Source organism: Platichthys flesus, chromosome 18 (genome assembly GCF_949316205.1).
Source record: "Platichthys flesus chromosome 18, fPlaFle2.1, whole genome shotgun sequence".
NCBI classification, from domain to species: domain Eukaryota; kingdom Metazoa; phylum Chordata; class Actinopteri; order Pleuronectiformes; family Pleuronectidae; genus Platichthys; species Platichthys flesus.
In genome coordinates, this window is record NC_084962.1 from 18033968 (window position 1) to 18054413 (window position 20446).

Consider the following 20446-nt stretch of genomic DNA (forward strand, 5'->3'; position numbering starts at 1 on the left):
TATTACAGTTGGCATTTCAATACCAAAATTCAGGGCAGTCAATGAATGTTTAGATATTTCACTCTGGACCAAACTGTGGGTTCGATAAATCTAGCGTCACTAGAGAGAAGCTGAAAGTGACCATGAACCAAGATGAAGGTGGTAACAGTGAGAAGTTCCTCTGCTTCGACTAAAGTAAATTCTTCCAGATATTCTGTCTCCGACCAACTGTCCTCGATCACGTCCTCCCCGGGCCTCCACCCGTCCTCTTCCACAGGGGCGGCGGTGGTAACTGGTGGACGGACGCTTACTTGAATTGTGTCCCCGCTGCTTTCATGTTGTAACAGGACACACGGGATGCCTGTGTTCTCCAGAGACCATCTGGATTAGTGGGCCGGCCGCAGCAGATGGATTACCAGCCCTCCACTCTGAATGCTCTCCATTCACAGGTGGGAGCTGCGACCTTTCCTTTGAAGGACGGACAGGATCCACCGCTGCCGTTAGTCGATCCACTGAGGTGGACTAAGCCCAAGTGATTCCACGACACTAACACACACTCTCCATCTGTATGCAAATGACACCATATGCATGATCTACTGTCGGGTGCTCCGCGATTCCACTGGAGTCAATGCAGACTAATGCCTGCAGAGGTTTAACGTGGATTTTAAGAGTCACACAGACATTGGGTTTCCCACTTTTCTGGCTTATGTCAATTTAAAGATGTGCTTTGTCTCCTCAGCATCAACCTCATATTGCTTATGAGTTGTTAAATTAAAGGTTTGTTATCTATATATATTTAACTAGATATAGAAAAATATAAAACCACAAATATAAAGAAACTGTCCCACATGTCGTGTTAACAAGGCGACGATGCTACAAACTCTGTGACACTGTACTTCATCACTTTGGTAGATATTTAGTCAACGATCAGTTTATGGAATTTCTTCAATATTCATCAAGTGATTATCAGAGTTAGTTGGATTCGTCCTCCGGAAAACCACAATAATGTCTGGACCAGACCATCTAGTATTTTTTGGGGGTGTCTCTGAGGATGAGTGGAAACTTTGACCGGCCAGTGAGACAGATGAAAGGTCAGTTCTCCATCGGGCACAGAGGGAATCCATCCAATATTTTAGGTATGTAGTCTAACTGGTCCTGGAGAATAAGTCCTGAGACTACGGACGTCTGTAAGGATTCGTCCTCTCGGCCTCGTGAACGTCTATACAAAGGAAATGGTGATGGAAATATTTTTCCATCGCCACTTGAAATCACTACAAGATGTTCTGCTCTCCTGCCCCCGACTGCATGAGGTCATAACCTGGGATTAACGTGGCGTTGTGCTTTGAGGAAGAGCAGAGGAGCGACTGGTTCGAGCTGATAAACAGTCGTCAGACGGGAACCAGGTGAAGTCCCGCCGCCTGTTTCTGGTTCAAAGGGCTGATATCGAGCGGGCCATAAAAGTTTTGCCGATGTACTTTCTGCTTTCTTGTGCCGGACGTTATCAGCGACGTATATTTACGAGGTTCTGTGCTGTGCATGCTGGGCTGGATTTAAGGGCTTAGGGTGAGTCGCCCCTTTAGGTATCTCCATATGTGGAGAGAGGCTAACTGGGAAGATCTTTCACTGAAGGGAAGGAAATCTAAACACTATACCACATTTCCTCTTTAATCACATGTTTCAATCAGTGATTCACTGTCGGGCTGACGGCGTTCAGGTTGTCTGAGCATCTTCTCCCACAGGCTGGAGATAGAAGGAAGCACACAAGGCAGTAACTTAGATTCAATGACCTTTAGGATCCGCCTCGTGCAGCTTCCACCTCCTCAAAGTTGTGGGAGTTTGTTTTGATCACTGATGTCGTGACTTCATTGTGTAAACAAGAGTCGTGCTGGCAGCCCATCACAGAAAACACATAAAATATAAATCTGTCTAGAACCATATATTTTTCTTGTCACGTCTCTGCCTCTCGGAGGTTAAACGGGGACTGTCACTACAAAGTCACTTCCAAAGTATGAACAAGAAAAGCGAGATGTAGTCGACTGCAAAATGTCGTTAACTCGCTGAACTGGTTAAGATTGTAACTGTGTTTTTCCATCGTGAACCACTGAAGAAATAAACCTGTGTGTGTCTGAAACCAAACCATGCACTTCCTGATAGTTTGGAAATGTCCGTTGAGTTTCTCTACAGTAGCCTGCGACACTCTGAATGAAATCTGAGCTTTTAGGAGTATGAAGCACTATCAGAGCAGAACATGAGGGTATGAGAGAGGTGCTCTGGACTGTGTGATACAAACTAAACAGTGGAGGACTGGAGCAGATGAAAAAAGGGATTCAGGTAAAATACACAATTGCAAGTTGCACCGGTCAAACTCTACGCTGACGATGTTCTCTTATTCACACACAAGTAAGAAAAGTTGATTATCTGACATTGGAACGTTTCATTGTGCATAAAAAATATCCTGAAAACACTTTTTTGTCATTTTCTGCAAAGATACTTCCTGATACTTCATCTTTTCTGAGGATCTGGATGTGACCTCTGGACAAAGCAGTTTTACTATAATGGTTTTAACATGATAATCATTATTGGACCATTTCTGTTAAAGGCAGGAAACAAGCTTGGTCAATAACGCTGAACCCTGGAGGTCACTAATCGAGGGTCATCAATTATGAAATGGCCCCTTTTCTTTAAAAAAGAGCTCTGTTTGAATGAATCCACAAGGGAAGTAAACTGCTGTTAAACTGCATCTTTTATTCGTGGTCCATGTGGTCAGACCTTTAAAGTATGAGGCTTCGCCACATTCACACATCTGCACCGTGGAAAACGTTCTGATCCACACTGAATATTCAGATTTCAGTGTCCTGTGGTTCAACCGGGAGAAGAAGACACAATTAAAAAGCTCTTCTTCAAAGACTCCAGCAAATGAGCATCATCTAAGTCGCCGAGATCGTCATTAGAGCTCGGTGAAGAACAGTATGTCTCAAACCTTGACCTGTGCTGTCACCGTCGACACCCCCCCCCCCACACACACACACCACCACCCCCCATCACCAGACAGACACACACACACTCCCCAAAAGATGCTCGGAGATAAAAGCGAGTCGACCCGTCAGCCGTATGTACAGAGCCTGGAGATCTGAAAGGAGAAAAGCCATGAAAAATGGATGAGAGAAGAAATCCACTTCACCTCCCCCCCTGGAGGCTGGCAAACCCCCCACAGTGCTCCCACTCATAATCCCTTCTCTTCCTGCACACACACACACACACACACACACACACACACACACACACACACACACACACACACACACACACACACACACACACAGACACACTCAGGCACACACATACACGCGTACATGTGGTGTATGCAAACAGTAAGACACAGTATAAGCACACACCGCCCGGGGCCCTTTGGTAGGTGTTAGATTCAGGAGATACCACGATTTGATTTGACGCTACATTACATTAATACTCGTCCTTTATTACATATTCCATCTCATTCGGGGCAAAATCCTCATGAAACCGTTTTTTAAAATTCAAATCATTCTGCACATTTCCTTTGGTTTTGTGAATTTTTTTCAGTTAAAGATTTTGTGTTGACTCATTTCTTATTCAAAGGGCTAAACGTATATCCAGGTTCCTCGGCTGAAGCTCTCAGGCTCAGAGAGATGCTTGACAAATTTCATTAGTCACGCTTTCAATGGCGAGGCTCATATTAGAGAACCATTATGGCCTAAACGCTTGTTCAGAGGCAACAACAAGAACTCATTTACATGCAGGAGGAGATGAGCTGAGGTTTTCAGTTTCATGGGCAGGGAAATAAAAACTACATCCAGAAGATATTACCAAAATTAAGAATTAGAGAGTATAAGTGCTACAGCCATGTTAGGGTGAACCATAGACTGTATGTAAAGATGGACGACACGCCCCCACTTCCTCCCATTGTACAAAAATGAAGCCAAAGTATCTTGTGAATGGGAGCTGCCATCTGGCCTCATTTGGAGCCATAGTCTGCCCAGTAGATATGGTGGTGTCGAGGTCCTGCTGGTGCACAAGCTCGACCAATCACTAGTCTGTCTCAGCTGTCAATCAGGATGTTCACCCATATTTTATAGCACTGAGTTGCTAATTAAAACGAAATATCAATCAATCAATTATCTGAAATGACAGAAACCGAGAAAAATGTATTTTGAACCTTTTAGTTTGAATCTTGTTTCCGTCCACTGACATGGTGAAGGCCTACACTGCAGCCAGCCACTAGGGAGCCAACTTCAATGGCAATTCAACCAAAAGCTGTTTGACTGAAGTTAAACCTCATGACAACTGGTGGTTCATCCTCTGGGCACCACGAACGGCTGCACAAAAACCTCCTCACAATCCATCAAAAAGTTCTCGAGACATTTCAGTCCGGACCACAGTTGTGTATTGACCGACTGACTGACATGTTGCTGTCCCCGGAGGCACGCTGCTGGTGTGGCCACAAACCCCCACATGTGACACACACACACACACACACTCACAGACACACACTTGCACACGGTCCCTTCACCACCTGAGGCCCTTTACAAGGTGCGACCCAACTTGAGGCACTCACATGTACTCGTGACAGCGTGTGAAATGTCCCAGTCACAGCGGCTGCAGCAGCTCTGGCTATCGGGGGCCTCCTCTGAGGGCCTATCTGTCGGACTGGCAGTCGCCTGACGAGAAGAAGACGGAGACATCATGGGGGGGGGGGGGGGTGTGCTGCTGTCACACACACTCTGATTGGCAGCTTCTCTCTGTCCTGTTGTGTCTCCTGGTAGCATGTTATGTTTCTCTTACACGTCAGCGGGGCATGTTAAAGGAAAACTCGTTGTGGGTAATGTGCCGCCCCGGCGTGAGACTGTTTACCGGAACATGATCAACTGCAGCGTTTGACATAATGGAACTTTAATGACGTTCAAACAACGGCTAATGTCAACAGGTAATATTAATATCAATCAGAACGGGTTTAGTATCGATGATTGAGGCCAATTAGCCGCCGTAAGTCAAAGCAATCATATCATAGAGAGACAACAGTTAACGGATGACTGACTTGTTGGTTTATTTGTCGACAGATTAATGGAAGAGTGTGTGTGTGTGTGGGGGGGGGGGGGGGGGTAGGAACCCATTCAATTTAGCTGCAGACGCTGATTAAGGGTCAGAACCAGGACTTTCTTTAACTATCTGTTGGTAAAGAGTCTTATCGATCACACACGGCTCTGCCATCAGGGTTCAGCGACTTGCTCAAGGACACTCTGACGTGAAGACAAGAGGAGATCGGGGATCGAACCACTGACCTCTGTGGTTAGCGGACGACCCACAGTACGTCCTGAGCCAGTGCAGTCCTGACAAAGAAATCATTCAGGTCATCAGACCACTTTATGTTTCTACTACAAGAACTAAACCATCATTCCTACCCTACACTACTCAAAATCCACTATAGACCTTTATGAGGGAGGAAGAACTCACAATGAGCATTGTTATAGTTGTGTCACGTTATTAAGTCACATTAATTAACTGTGCTTTAACGGGTGCTGACCTCCATGATTACACTTTATCTCATCTGCACCCACAAAAGAAACACAAACCAAAGGCCCTGCAGGGTATAGGTTATAGAGAGTGAATTCAATATATGTGGGCGAAACAATATTAGGCACCAATAACACAACATAACCAGACATATTAAGTGAGAATACAAAATAACCTGTTTTTATTTGCACATTTAATTTATTCTTTATTGCAATAGATTGAGACTGGGGTGGTGAGTGGTGCTCAGACAGTAGAGGGCGCTCTACACTTCTGAAACGCAGTGTGGTGGATTTAAGAGGAGTCTTGATTAAAAAAGTGCTTTTAACAACCATTAGTGCTGAAACAGATGAATTCAAAATAAAAGAGAATACATCCAGGCAAGAGGATTAAATAAATCGTGTCACAAAATGGATTAAGTCAAATCTTGCAGTTTTTAAAACATCATAATGATAAAATAAAAGCGAATAGATTAATGTCAGGAAACAACTAAATGTTCCATGTTCACTGTAAATTGAATATTAAGTATAATCACGAGTCAGGAGTGGTTTTAAAAGTTTAGTTTTATGGATAATAAAACACACACAAAAGAAAAGATCCTCCATCTTTGTCTTTGTGCTCAACACAAAGTGGAATCTAAACCCAACACAGGTTGTCATATATAGAGAGGGAGCTGATCATATCTGTGGCTGCGTTTTAATTAAAGACGCTTTGTCCGCACTGTTCAAATGAAGCTCAATGGTACAGAGGCAGCATAATTCAAGTTTTGGGAGGAGGAGGAAGAGGAGGGTGGAGGAGGAGGAGGAGGAGGAGGAGAGGGGGGGTCATTATACTATTGTCCGCCCCTTAATCCGGTTGGCTCAGAGACTGCCCGCAGGCCAATTTGTAAGTGGTTTGCGTGGCTGCCAATCAAATCAGACATCCTCTCCTCCTCAGGCTGTGGCTACGAAACATCTCAGTTGCTGTGTGGAGAGATTTGACGGAGGGATCCTCTGTGCATGGACCGTCACACTGCGCTGCAATCCTCTCTCTCTCTCCCTCCACCTCGCACACACACACAGACACACACACACGCGCCTACACACACGCATATAATGGCTCGGTGAAATCCGGGACGCACACGGCGGAGGAAAAAAAAACGCGCATGTGAACAATCGTGCGTTCTTGCATGTCAGGAGAGGAGGAACTCGTCGCCGGGTCGTGTGTTTCTCCCCGCTTCTTCTTCTCCCCCCCCCCCCCTCATGTCACTGTGATCCACCGGAGGCATGTGGAACCACCGCACCGGGACCAGGAGCCGCTTCCCGATCACAGGGTGCCTGCTGCTGCTGACGCTATGGACGGAGGTGAGCTTCGCCTCTTGTTTATTTCTCCTCAGTGATCCAGCCTCGTGAAGGATGCGTGATTCCTGCCGCGCGTAAAAAAAAAAAAAAAAAAAAGAACCCAACCAACCCCATTTTTTTGTTTTTTTTATAGAAATCAATTAAACGTGTTTTTCAATGTCAAAAGTTGGGTGGGCGTGGGCCCGACGCGAGGCGCATTCATCGATAATTGCATCGCGTCGCCGTCAGTTGTGCAGCGTGTGATCGAGTCCCGGTGACAGGGCTCGAGACAGGCGCCTCTCTCCATGTTGGGTTCTCACCCCACCGAAATGATGATGTGCGCAGATTGGAACAAGTTGTGGTTTCAATTTGGGTCGTTCTTGCTTCTGTAAAGATGAAGAAGAAGAAGAAGGAGACAACACCCCCCCATGCTGCAAAGTGTCCCCTGTCACGTGCTCCATTCATGATGCAGCACATTATTTGGGCACATTTTTTAACATGCGCCAAATGTTGGGTTCCGACGCCACTTGTCTTTACGCACCGGTTCAAGCAGCCCTAACACCCTCCCACACACCCCCACACACATCCACCCTGCTGTATGTCTGATTCCCTGTCTTCTAACCCGACGTGTGTCCCTGCAGGTGTCCCAGTCAACCGGCTATTTCGAGCTACAGCTGATCTCCGTGCAGAACGTGAACGGGGAGCTGGCGGACGGGGAGTGCTGCGACGGCTCCCGGGGCTCCCAGGACCTGCGCTGCACCCGCGACGAGTGCGACACGTACTTCCGCGTGTGCCTGAAGGAGTACCAGATGGAGGTCACCACCAGCGGCGCCTGCACCTTCGGATCTGGATCTACGCAAGTTCTCGGTGGAAATATGTTTTCTTTTAAGAGCGGCAGGAGCAACGCGAACAGAGGCGACGAGCCCGGCAGGATTTTGATCCCCTTCCAGTTCGCGTGGCCGGTGAGTGGACATGTCTCTGAGACCCTTGTCTTCTTAGGAGAAGCTGGTTGGGGAACCACAGGGGGGGGGTTTGAAGGGGTCACTCATTGGTGCATGTGTTCAGAAACAACATCAACATCTAACGAACCACATTCTGCTTCGTTTGACTGAAGAACACTCCTATGGAGAAAAGTTCATTCACTCAAAATAAGTTCCTCAACGTTACATCTCTTAATGCAACAAGGTTTGATTTATAAAACACCAGAAAGCTTACAACCAGAACCCCAAAAGTACAAGATTGTGTCAACAAACGTGTAGTCTTGTCTCACTGATTGTCCCAAAACCCCCGAAATATTCAATTTACTTACTTGAAATGATCAAAAGTTGCACATTTTCACATTTGAGAACCTGGAAACATCAACTTCAGTCACATTTCATCTTGAAAAATAACTTGGGCGACTAATTGATGAGCAAAATATAGCAGTTAAATCGTCATTTGTGTCAATAATCAATGAAAGGACTGATTGTTGTGTCGGTGGAAGTTCTAGACAGAAATAACCTTTTTGTAAAGTTCCAGTTTTACATATAACCAAACCAACTTTGGGGCCAAAATGTACCTTTGGGGTCCCTGTGTGAGGATGAAGGGGGGGGTTGGTCATGTCTTGGCAGGGTCCCGTCCTTTACGAGAATTGACACACATCACGGCTAAATGATTGCGCGCTCCACCGGGATCCGGTTGCAGCTACAGTGCTCCACGGTGTCATCTGGGTCATCTTTTAAAGTCGCCTTGATATACGAGCGCTGGCTTTGTTCCAATCCTCCAGCTTGCACCTGCCAGGCCCGTGATGGGGTCGTTAGACAGGGGGAAATGCTTTTGATATGTGGACCCTCCAGTTGGGGGTGGGGGGGGGACTATGCTTACTCCTCTAGTGGATAAAACCGTTAAGGCAGAGCTCTAATTCATCAGGGTAACTTCATCTCGGATTGTCCAGACTTCAGCTGGTTACTGTTGGATGAGTCAGGGGGCAAACGACAGAGGAAGCAAAAGTTAGATTCGACTTAATGTGGAAGTGCCTGGTTTGGTTTTCGGCAGAATGGGAACTGGGCTGAAGGGGGGGGGGGGGGGGGGGGGGGGCACACCTCCATTGTCGCCTGGTGTGACGTAGGAGCATGTGCTGTGTCCGCGGGCCCGGCCTGGACGGATGCTCCAATTAACTCCCTGATATAATCATGATTGAGTGACATTATTGTGCGAGCGTGAAAAAGACGTGTTCAGCCGAAGTGTTCGATGCCCTGGGGGCAGTGGTTCTGTGTGTGTGTGTGTGTGTGTACTGCTGACTGGTTTTAACACCCCTTCCACCCCACAGCTTCCACCCCTGCTGTGGGTGCCAGGAGGCCCCTGGTGGCCCCTGGCAATTAATCTTGTTTTACAGCAGATGAGTGATAGCTGACGGATTAGGCGTGTGAAGAAGGTGTGCAGGCAGGGAGGAAGAACAACGCTGTAGTGTTGTGCTGAACACACTCGGAGCGGTTTGTTGGCTTTAGCTTTTGTTCCTCCTTGATTCGAACAAACTTACTGTAAATAGCTTCGGTCTGTGTCATTGCTCCAATCGCAGCTTGTGTCTGATTCAGACTTTTTGCTGCAGTGGAAGTGGAGTTATTATAGAATGAAGGAAGTTCTCTTCACTTGGAACAATGGGCTGTAGAAACAGAATATGTGCCTTTCATTTTGAAATGTAGTCGCAAGTGAAGTATCTCCATGATCGGCTTTTGGGAAAATGAATTGATATGTAAGAGCTTAAGAGATAAAAGTCTAATTCTGTTGAAATGTGATGAAACTAATAATCAGCAGCTCACTGTGAGATCTTTCAAAAAACAAGGAACATACGTTTTTGTCCCTTTTTTGTGTTGAAAGCATCAAATGTGTGATTCAGCCTCCGTCTTTGTGCGTTTAATGATTTCAGGGTTCCCTGCAGCTGAGAGTCGCTTTAGTGAATTCACAACCCGCTTTTTTTACTAAGGTTTTTTAAGCTTCAGGGCAAAATGGCAAAGGTGTGATTTCACACAGTAAAGGCCATATGTTTATTGAGGGACGCTATTGTTAAGACCATCAGGTGGGGGGGGCGTTTACCACCTGAGCAAACCCAACCATGGGTAGTTTTTTTTAAAAGCTACATGCATATAAAAGCGCTCCCCATCACTTACTGTATGAAGCCCTGGGCGTCTCTCACTTGAAGCTCTTACTGACACCTCGAGGAGGAGGTGAAGAGGGCTATTCTGGTGTGTTGTCTTTCTGCTAAGTGGCCCTGGCTGATAGCGGTGCACTATCCCGGTGCCAGATGTCACGGCGGGCCTGCGGGGTCACTTGCAGTGGCGGCGTTGTCGCTTTCCTCGCTGGAGAAAACAAAGATGCAGTGTACTCTTGGCTGTGTCGCCTGGCCGGCTGCCCGTGGACACCAAACGAGGGGATGGACCATTCTGTCATCTCCAGCCCGGCGTCTGAATCAACCCCCGCCTCCCCCGAAAAATGGAAGTTCATGCAGGAATGGTTCTGAAATGCGAGGAGTGTCCTTTTTCTGATCCGTCCTGAGTCATGCAATCCACGCATCATTTGTGTAGAAGAAGCTGACACAACCATGGCATGAATGGCATCTTGTCTGTGCAAGTGTGTGCAGGTTGAGGACAGATCTCGGCTCAGTCAGCATCCCAAAAATAAATATTTACATAAAAATCGTCTCAGCCAAACCCAGTGCAACACTTACCAGCGTCTACGTTCCTCATATTGAACCATTTCCCCCCAAAATTGTGTTTTTCAAATTAACCATTAGATCCCCAGTTGTTAAAAATACCTTTTTGATGCTTTCTGTTATTGGGAGTTGGGATTAAAGCCATTTCTCACAGTGCACCTCTCCTCTGCTGGTTTAGTGCAGAGCAGTCGATGTGTAGCAGTGGATATCATCGGGTCGTTTCTGGGAAGTGGTGCAGCTTCTGTGAAGAGATGGAGATCACAGCCTCCTCTCCCTCCAGTCATCATCACACCATGCTGATACAGTCGATAATGGCTGATTGCATGATGCTTATCCATTGTCTGGGAGCGTACAGATGAGTCTGTATGTTACTGTCACGTCTGAGCTCTGCCAACGCTCAGTAATCTAGAGTAAATTACCACTGGATGCTGATTTCTCACCTTATGAGGATCTGTAGAGCGTCAGTTCAATTGGAATTGTCCAGCCTAGGGGGATGTTTTTACTGGGGAGACTATGACCGATGGTACTGCAGTTTCAATGCGTTCAAACAATCCAACTCATTTAAGAAATAGTTCAACCTTTTGGGAAACAAAGCAATCGATCAACGTGAATGTCCAAGTGCGACTCTCCGCCTGACCTACTGGTATAGAGTCCGTAGGAAAATCCATGTGAGAATCCGATGGGGGGGATACACCCGCGAGCGACAGATGCAAAAATGAACAAACTAAAAGAAAACAAATGATGGTGAAAAAGCGGTGACACACACGTGGAAGATACCAACGAAGATGTCTATGGAGATCGTTCTGTGTTGTGCATGTCTGAAAACGAAGATGAATCCCTGAAAACACTCTGTTTTAGCTCCATGTTTGGTCTCCACCTCCTTAGATCTGACTGTAGAGTAATAGCTAATAGAGTATTTACTAATAGCACCAGTATGTTCACCTGAAGCTTCTTATCTGATGGTTGGTGTTGAACAGGTCGTGAACACTGGGTTATTATTACGACCCTGACGTGAAAATCACTAAACGAACTCTCTCTCCTCACGTTGTTATTTGATTTAGTTTAATTCTAATAAAGATCTTTTGTGGACGTCAGACATGAAGCAGCCATCTGACTGAGTTAAGGCCTCGTTTGCTCCGTCTGATCGAGTTTCCGTTTTCTTTCCGTGCTGTGTGTGCACTTCAGGAGAGAGAGACAGAGATGTCTTACTCCCATTTGATCACTAATGACATTTGCTGGTGGAATTTCTCTGCCCCCCCCCCCCCCCACCCCCTGCTGCATCAGCCGGACGTCCGTTCGATGCCTGTAACTGTATCCGCTCTCAACCTGGATGTGTATCCGACCTGCGTTGTCACTGAGCCGGTGAATGGACGCGTGTAGTCACGAGTGTTCCCGGTACCCAGCTATTGGAGTGTAGAGATGATGAGGGTATGAAGAGTGTGAGCTGCTCGTGGCCTCTCTTCAGCCGCTTGAAGCTGATCATCTCAAAAGTGGGATGTGCAAAACGACCTCATTCACATTTTTAACAAGTTAATCTGCACGGACCTGCTGGAAATCGTTTTTTCCTGGAACGGACCCAAACTATGTGAATGGTTTTTGGCTCGCAGCTCCGGTCGTGCGTATGTCAAACGCAGAGCGTGCGGCGTGTGGCTGTCAGATTTCTTTTTGTGCTACTGTTAAGCATTGATGTGCATGACTTTTTCTTTTATGCACACAAGACAAAAAAAGTGGTATTAAGTCCTTTTCAGGGAGGGATATCGGGACCACACAGGTCAAGGGTGGTGTCCCATTCACACCCAGTTTTCTGGTCTATTTAATTCAGAGAAATGGAATGAACAGACACACTCGAGGATTAATGTGTTTCAATCTGTTGTACAAACATTATGACCTGTAGTGTTTGTAAGAGGAACAACCAGAGAAATGGAGACGGGTTCAAATCCAGGTTACAAAAGGTTGCAGCTGCATTTGCAGATTCCAGGCATTTAGGGAATCTGACGCTGATTGATAATTAAGCTTCATATTTGAAACCTTTACTGGTAATGAAAGGGGGAAGCTCAGTAACTGGTATATGATGACTTGTAAGGAGTCGTCTGGCTTGAAAGGAAAGGTGTGTGGACAAAAGGTTCCTAACAGGGACTCGTTGTCTGAATGAGCTGAATTTTGGTGCATCTACATCTCTGTGCTGGAGAAGCTGAAATATTCCCCCGTATCATTTTGATGCTAGTTTTTGGTGCAACACGAACAGAGAACACTAGCCCTGAGCTTTTCTGTTTTGGAATCCCTGATCGATATCAACACTGAAAACTACACACCCTCTTATCTACTGCAGTAGGTTTTTCTTCAGCTCTTAGCGTAGGTGTTTATTCTCTGTGGGAATCATGGATGAGGTCGACTGGCTGCGTTTCTTTCCACTTATTAAAGTTTGTAGTTTGTATTGATGATAAAATGGATCGGATCTACACTCATTTCTTTTATTTTTAATTGGCAAAGGTGGGGTTTTACTTTGTGAATGCAATACGATTCCTTCTGCACGATACAGATACATTACAGTGCTTGATATTGAAGAAACAGGACAGAGGCTTTAGTGGAGGTCTATTCAAACATTTAGATTCTGTACATTAACCCCCCCCCCCACCCCACCCCTCCACCCACCCTCTCTCCTCATCTCTCTTAGAGACTGCAATTAAAGCACTAGCTATATTTTGGATACACACACACACACACTCTAACACACACACACACACACTCACACACTCACATGGTTAACCACACCTGATACGGAGCTTGTCAGAGCTGTTGCTAGGTGACGGCCACATAGGCCTCCAGTAAACAATTATCTCTCGTCTCCCTCCCCCCCCATCCTCCCTCCACTGGTCCCAGTGAGTCTGGTTTTAAAGCCACTCACACGCGGGGCCTCACCTGTGATGCAGCTCCGCTCTGTATTGATTATGCAATTAGTCAGTCAGGGCCGGACTCCAGAGGTGAAGTGGCAGCTTTTACTGAGACGTGCACGAGGGCGTGAGTGCACGGTTTCATCGCCTCGTCCTTTTAATGTGCTGCAGAGAAGCTTCTCCGTGCAGTAAAGATCCAAAAATATCCAGTCATAACGGCCTCACACGGCAAATTGGTATTCAGGGTCTGTGCTGCTGTTTCAAAATAAAAGCTCTCTGGTGATGCAGGCCTGTGGAAGAGTGTCCACTGGGAGTTACTACAAAATAAAATCAAAACCGCTGAGCAGAGACCGTACATCCAGGGGAAGATTTAGTTTGCTGCATCACTTTGGTTCTTAATCTGCTTCCTGTTCACACTGGCCTATGTGAATGGTCATGTGATTTCAAGAGTTTCTGTTGCTGTGCTGAGACCTGGTCTGGATGGAGAGATCTCTGTTTGAAATGCTGCTGATCAATAAATGAATGAGTTTGCATGTGGCTCTCTCTGCAGTGGATGTGGAGATCTGTCCTGATTTGCAGCTTCACACTGTGGGACAGTTACAACCAGGCTGGATTACAGTGTCTGAGGGAAAAATCCTGAGAGCAAACACATGAGTAACACTTCTATCTATGTGCCTTAGATTAGATGATAAGATCTTTCAGGATTTCTGGATTAGTTTCACTTTAAGGGGTTTATATTTAATCTTTTAGTCTGGCACAGTTGAAGATTTTTTTTTGCTTCTCGTCTCAAAACGAACAATAAAATGCAGTTTCATAACTTGACAGTCCGTAGTGTTTTCCATGTGCCTTCATGTGTAACCACGGGCTTGCATTCTAAATTTTAAATCGGCAAAACAAACAAAAGATCCTGTTGAATTCATAATATATTTTGTGCAAAGATGTAGTAGGAGAGAAAGTTCTTCTGCTCTGTTGCCTACAGACGTGTGTGTTGTTGTTTTGCTCATTAACAGAGTTGCTGTGTGTGTTTTGTCTGCACAGCTTCCCTGTAGAAACCTGTGGAGACTGAACTCTCACTACAGTGTGATCTGTGTTGTGATGAATGTCTCCACCTTATTTGTCGTCTTTCTGTGATTTCAAATCAGACACCGAGTGTACAGGCAGGAAACAACAGCTTGTAGGTTCCTTCTTCATTTGCAGCCCCTTCTCTTACTGAAGCGATGTGTTTTCAGCTCTTCAGATTAAGAGTTCTCGGGTCCAGTGGCGTTTCTTCTAATTTTGGACGTGTGTTTCCGTCTGGGTCGAGATGCCCCAGTTTCCCTCTGGTGCTGTCCTCCTTACCTACTTCACTTATAAAGCTGTGAGTCCAAAACTGTGTCTCAAACCTTAAAAAGCTAAGAATCTGGCTTCAAACGAAACCTGTTCACCATGAAAAGTAAATATGCTAGAATCCCTGCTTGCAACCTGCAGCCACGTTGTATTAGAATACTCTCATTACTCATGTTCAGGCTGGTGCCTCACATGGACTGAGTGGCCTCTTCACTTTTGAATGTTTAAAACCAACATTCAAATTGGTTGGTTTGGTGGAGACCTGTGCATGTTCTGAGTTGGTAGTAGTTTATCAGTAGCTATAACAAAATCATAATTTTCCTTACTGGCTGGTATCCTGTCACTTTTCATTATACATTTCTGCAGTTTGTTTTATTGTTGTTATTTAACTGCTGCCTCTAGTGGTTGACATGTTATTGACTGTGGAGCCTGCTTTGATATTCTCAGCAGTCAAAGCTAGAATGTGAAGAACCAGTAGAAGTAAAACATATTCTTGCTTTTGCACAACCTGAATCCTGAATGTATTGACGATTACTCCACACTGTGTATTGAAATTGATTGTGTGTCTCGTTTGTTAATGAAAAAAACAAAGAGTCCTTGTGTTATGATGCTGCAGGTATTCCTGTGGGTGCAGTCGTACGCACGCCAAAGAAACCTTGATTAATCTCTCTCGAGTCTGAAGTCACATAACGCGTGTGACACACGCTCCACCTGCTCCACCGACTGAGGCCACAATGATTGTTGTGCTCGGTGCCAAGTGTGTTGGAACCATGTGTTTGGGGCATTGCATGGCTTCTATTAAATGGTTGGCAAAAGAGAGATGACCGGAAATGACACAGACGGGAACAGAGGCTCCCAGCCGGACTCAGACTGGGGACATTCCAGCCTTGTGTCACCACTCCGCCACTGGGATACCCCCAAAATCTGCATATGCACAGTAGAGCTGTAGAAAACAGGCAGCATGTAAATATTATATAATGTTGCACAACTGAAGATCAACCCTTTGATAGAGAAATCCGCTTTACAGCACTTTATAAAGTAAAAGAAATAAAGGAGGAATAGATCCAGAATATCAACTGTATCCTTCAGTAAATAAAGAACTGTCAAGGTCTCACTTGAATCTCAGGTATAAGTACAACGTGTACCACACAGATCTGCATAATAGGTTTGTGCGGTTGTGAGTATTTCCGTTCAGTTTGAACACACTGTACGTGTGTGTTGCTGTGGCCCACTGCATCCCCTGCCTCTTGTTAAATGAATGGTGTGCAGGTGCTGCAGGCTCCTTGTGGGGGTAATTAAAGCACGTCATTACATGGGCAGTTAAATTGTCACTTTACTGTTGAACCTGTTTGAAATGATAATGGCGCTCAGCTGGAGGCGGGGACTTGTATTGCTCTCCAGCCTGGCGCCCTGTTGCTTCGGATCAGGAATTAGCCTGTTTAATATTTCTGAAGCGTTTCTATTGCCCTAATGGCTCCGTGACTTCTGAAGGCACATTAACACCTCAGGGAGTCGTTGACAAATATCCGAGGGTGCACGAGAACCGAGGGTTTAACTCCCAAACCTAAAGTTGTTGAATGCTTCTTTGCAGACGACAAGTGCAGAGTATTAAAAAGTGTCACCACACATTGTTTCTGTGACTTCTAGCCTCGTTAGACCAGTGCTTTCAGATAAGAAGCTTAAATTCATTAATAAATTCATATGCTTCTCATTTAATTGACGTTGTCCTCTGGTATTTTTATGCAAATGTGCATGTGTTGATGTTTGTGTTGCGTAGTCCTGGATCCTGCTGGTTAATTAGCACCAGGAGGGGAGGGGTTTGTTGTATTGGAAGTGCATGGGTAATGACCCTGTTGGCATAGTAGCGGCATGCTCAATGGGCCGTGTGTGTGTGTGTGTCTGTGTGAGTCTGCGTGCACAACCGGTACGCACCAGCCGGCCAAATGCCTTGTCATCAATGTGACATCTCTTGGCACTGGACTCTGGCAAACTGTGGGGTGTTTGTGTCCAGCGGAGATGTGACTGTGTTTGTAACCTGCGTCCACAACCACACGTGTAGTTGTAAACCTGAATGTAAATATTGTGCCGTAATAGAAGATGGAAAAAACCACATGAGGTCAAACGAACTTGGCACTTGGTGACAACCGCCGCTGTGAGTAGGATGTCTATGTTTAGACTGGAGCACAAATGAGAGTCTGGCTCATGGGCCAGAGGTGGTCCCGTCTCAATCAATCCAACACTCTAGACAGTGTACTTATCATTTGTCAAGTAAATAAGTCAAATACTCACTGGTACACGCTTCTCAAATGTGAGGAATCTACTGGTTAGTCTTTACTTATTGGGAACTATTTCAATACTTTAAAAGATGTTGGACTACTGGGGCTCTAAAAACTGTAATTGGGTTAGGCATTAATTGGCAAACTTTGAAGGGAAACTGGTCAGTTAAGGATCCAGCTTTCAGGTTGTAAAGACGTGCCAAGACTTCTTGTAGATACAAACATTGATTCCACTCCAATTTTGTCTACCTTGAATCCTTGGAGAGGTGCAGCACCGATTAGTTTGATGTCAGAAAGAATCAAACAAGCTGGATGGGTCTTGTCCGACCCGCACTGCAAACATCATCACCACGTTTGCAAGGATTTTGCCACTGGACATGTTTTGATCCTCGCCTCTGAACAGATTGAGGAGCTGGACCATGAGAGATTTACGTTTGAGTCCGATCCTCAGGCCAAAGGTGACGGGAGGCTGCTTCATTTCACATTTGCTTTTATGTCTCCCTCTTTCATCTAGAGAACGTAGCATCAAACCCCCGAACTCTCTTTGCCTCTGTAGCTGAGGGTGTCTAGGCTTTGTGCCCTCCAGTGTCATTAGTAGTTAATTATACCAAATGACTTCCCTTCCAGTTTGTCTCAATTAATTGTGATAAAATATGCGACTGGGAATTTCAGGGTTGATTGATTACATTGGACTAATATTCATCCTGTGATTCCTCATATTGAGGCAGCTAATAATCCCCATTAGGAGTGATGGAGCACCAGTGTGTAGTTCTGTCTGTAATTTCTAAGATTTGTGTTGGAAGACGGTGCTTTTGTGTCCAGAGACGACACAGCTTGGTGCCCTTGCTCTGGAACAGTGTAGACCCAGCCCTAGTAAAACCAAAAGCTGGGATTGACATCACAGATTAATGAAGATTACACGCAGTGATTACTGGCCACGGGATGAATCGTGATGACCTCATGTCCCATCAGAGGGCAATAAATCAGGAGACGTCAGCGGAGAGATCCCTGTGGAGGAGCTGGGAACTGGGAGGTGTACATTCAGGTCACCTCCCAATGACACGGGAAACAGAAATAGCTCAAGGTTACGGACGGCGTTTTACTGGAAGTGCTCATCTGTGATTTTTATAGTTATTGCATTAAAGACATTGTAAAACTGCAATAGGAATAAATCCCCAAGCTCAGCCCGAGACTGGGCAGATACTGGTCATTCAAGCCTCGGCTCCTCGACGCAGATGCACCCTTCTATTGATGGGATTACACAGCCGGCCTGGATCTCACATTCTTGGTTTTCTTCTGATGCAAACACTCACGTCGCCCCACATGCAGAGCGCTGACCCCTCTTTTGAAAAAGGAGCGTGCAGATACTATGCTTAGTGACCCCGACCTGCCCCGGCTTCCAGTCTCCCACAGCCACCTCTCTCTGTTCCCCGTCGATTCTCATTTCAATGGCCACCTTCCACTCAGTCATCCGCCGCTCCTCGTGGCGTGGGAACCTACACCTGTGGCTCTCCCCAGACCTCACCACTATCTCCTCCTCTGCCTCCACAAGAATGGCCTTTTGTGAAGACTCGGTTGACCCTACCTGGATTCAATAAAGGGACAAGGGCTTGGACCATTGTGTGATGCAAAGATGGCACTTTAGTGTTACATAATGTTGGGAAAACTGATTCCCAGAGTATCTGACACAGAACCATCTTCTTTTTTTTTTTTTTGTCTCCATGCCCTCCTTCCCTGACTTGAAACTTAGGATTTCTCTCAGTAAATCCTCTAATCCACTCGGGGAAGGGCCAGGTTGGGTTTTTTGGAGATTTGACTGACTGAGGATTCTTCATAGTCTCTGATAGTCATCTGAAATGTTGTTGTATGTTGTGTTGACTAAAAGGTCAGGTTAATAAATGAGTTATTTTTTTTAAAACAGATTGTTATTTCAACACTTTTGTGAGAACCACCGTCTGCTTTTCTTTTCTTTTTTTTTAAAAACTTTAGCCATGCAACCGTCCTGCCCAGGCTCAGTTGCACACATGCTGACACTAATTGTCCTCGTGCTGACTGTGTCTCTTCGTGGACAATGGTTTTGATTGGGATGGGGGTGAGTTACGGTGTTGGGACAAGGGTCTTTGTTCAGTAGCCTTTCCCCCTTCCCTCCCCCACTTCTCCCCTTTATCCCCCTGCCCATCCACCTATCTTGTTCCATCCATTTGGGCAGCTGTCACTTAATCCAGCTAATCACAGACTGGGATGGTCTGTGGGAAACCAGACAAGTCCGTGGCTTTGCTCAAGCCCAACACACACTGACTCGGGGGACTATTTAACCAAACATTTACAACATGGAGGCATGCGAGCAGGCCTGGCTTTTGGGTAAACCCAGAGGTCGGGGTCACAGTTCGGGCACCTGCTCTTTCTTTGGTCTGTGGTTGAGACTTGTCTGCGACACTTGCAAAGTCCTGCATATCTTCCTAAAGATCGACATCACTCGTCTTTAGGCCACTTGTAGTTCTTCTTGTGTGCATTGGCATACACACACACACACACAACCACAAACCCACTCGCATGCTCAGTCTGGGGCAGCCAGCCCACCCTTTTGTGGCCGGGGGGAGGGGAGATGGGTGGAAAGGTCAGAAGCCGAGCTACACATCGTGGGATGATCCACGTTTATGTCAAATAATCCATCTCTGAGGCTGCATCTGTTGTGCGTCTACGGTTGGACGGGTGGGCGAGCGTCCGGCAAACGGCAGCACGAGTTACCGCACACCGCCTCCCTGTGCCTGAACCCCAAAATCCCCCTCTCCTCCAGCCGGTCTACTCTCAAACATCTCCTCCAGCCCAGCCTCGCTCCTGAAGTCTCACGTCCTGCCGGGAGCTACAGCCTCATGCAGCTGCACCACCCGTCGTCCAGGCTCTGACCCGAGCCCTTGAGCTCACCTCTGTCCCATCATCTTCCATTCCCTTCCCTTGTCACCCGTGGTCCTCCACAATAACACTCCCCTCCCCTTCCTCCCGCCACCACCCACAGCCAGACAAGCCTACTTAATCCCACAGCCCAGCAGCAACCAGCCTACCAGCTTGTTGGTCCCCCAGATCAACAACACAGACACACACACACACACGCATGCACGCACAAACACACACACACACACACGCACATGACACACAGACACATTTCCCAATCCCCCTCTCTGTCATTTCTCTTTCCATCAAAGCGACCGCAAGTCCCTCCAACACTTCCCCAATTTGTGTGTTTGTGCCACACACACCCAGACTGGCGTCCTGCCGGTGACTTTACAGTAGAGGTCACGGCAGTCACACTGTGGCTACTACAACTGTCACTGGTGCTGACGTAATGAATGCTATTTAGGTCAGCTGGTTGCCTAGCAGTGCGGCACCAGCTAGATTACTCCTGTGATGCTGGTTAGCTTGGTT

General features: G+C 46.3%; 1 protein-coding gene across 2 annotated transcripts in view; it reads left to right on the top strand.

The window, feature by feature from the left end:
- The first annotated feature begins 6499 nt into the window (after positions 1 to 6499).
- Positions 6500 to 20446, top strand: part of jag2b (jagged canonical Notch ligand 2b) — a 37806-nt gene continuing 23859 nt past the window's right edge. For both annotated transcript variants that reach the window (XM_062411708.1, XM_062411709.1), the window contains exons 1-2: positions 6500 to 6866; positions 7484 to 7804. In XM_062411708.1, coding sequence (XP_062267692.1) covers positions 6789 to 6866; positions 7484 to 7804 — 399 coding nt within the window. In that variant the 5' untranslated portion in view covers positions 6500 to 6788. The remainder of the gene's footprint in view (positions 6867 to 7483; positions 7805 to 20446) is intronic.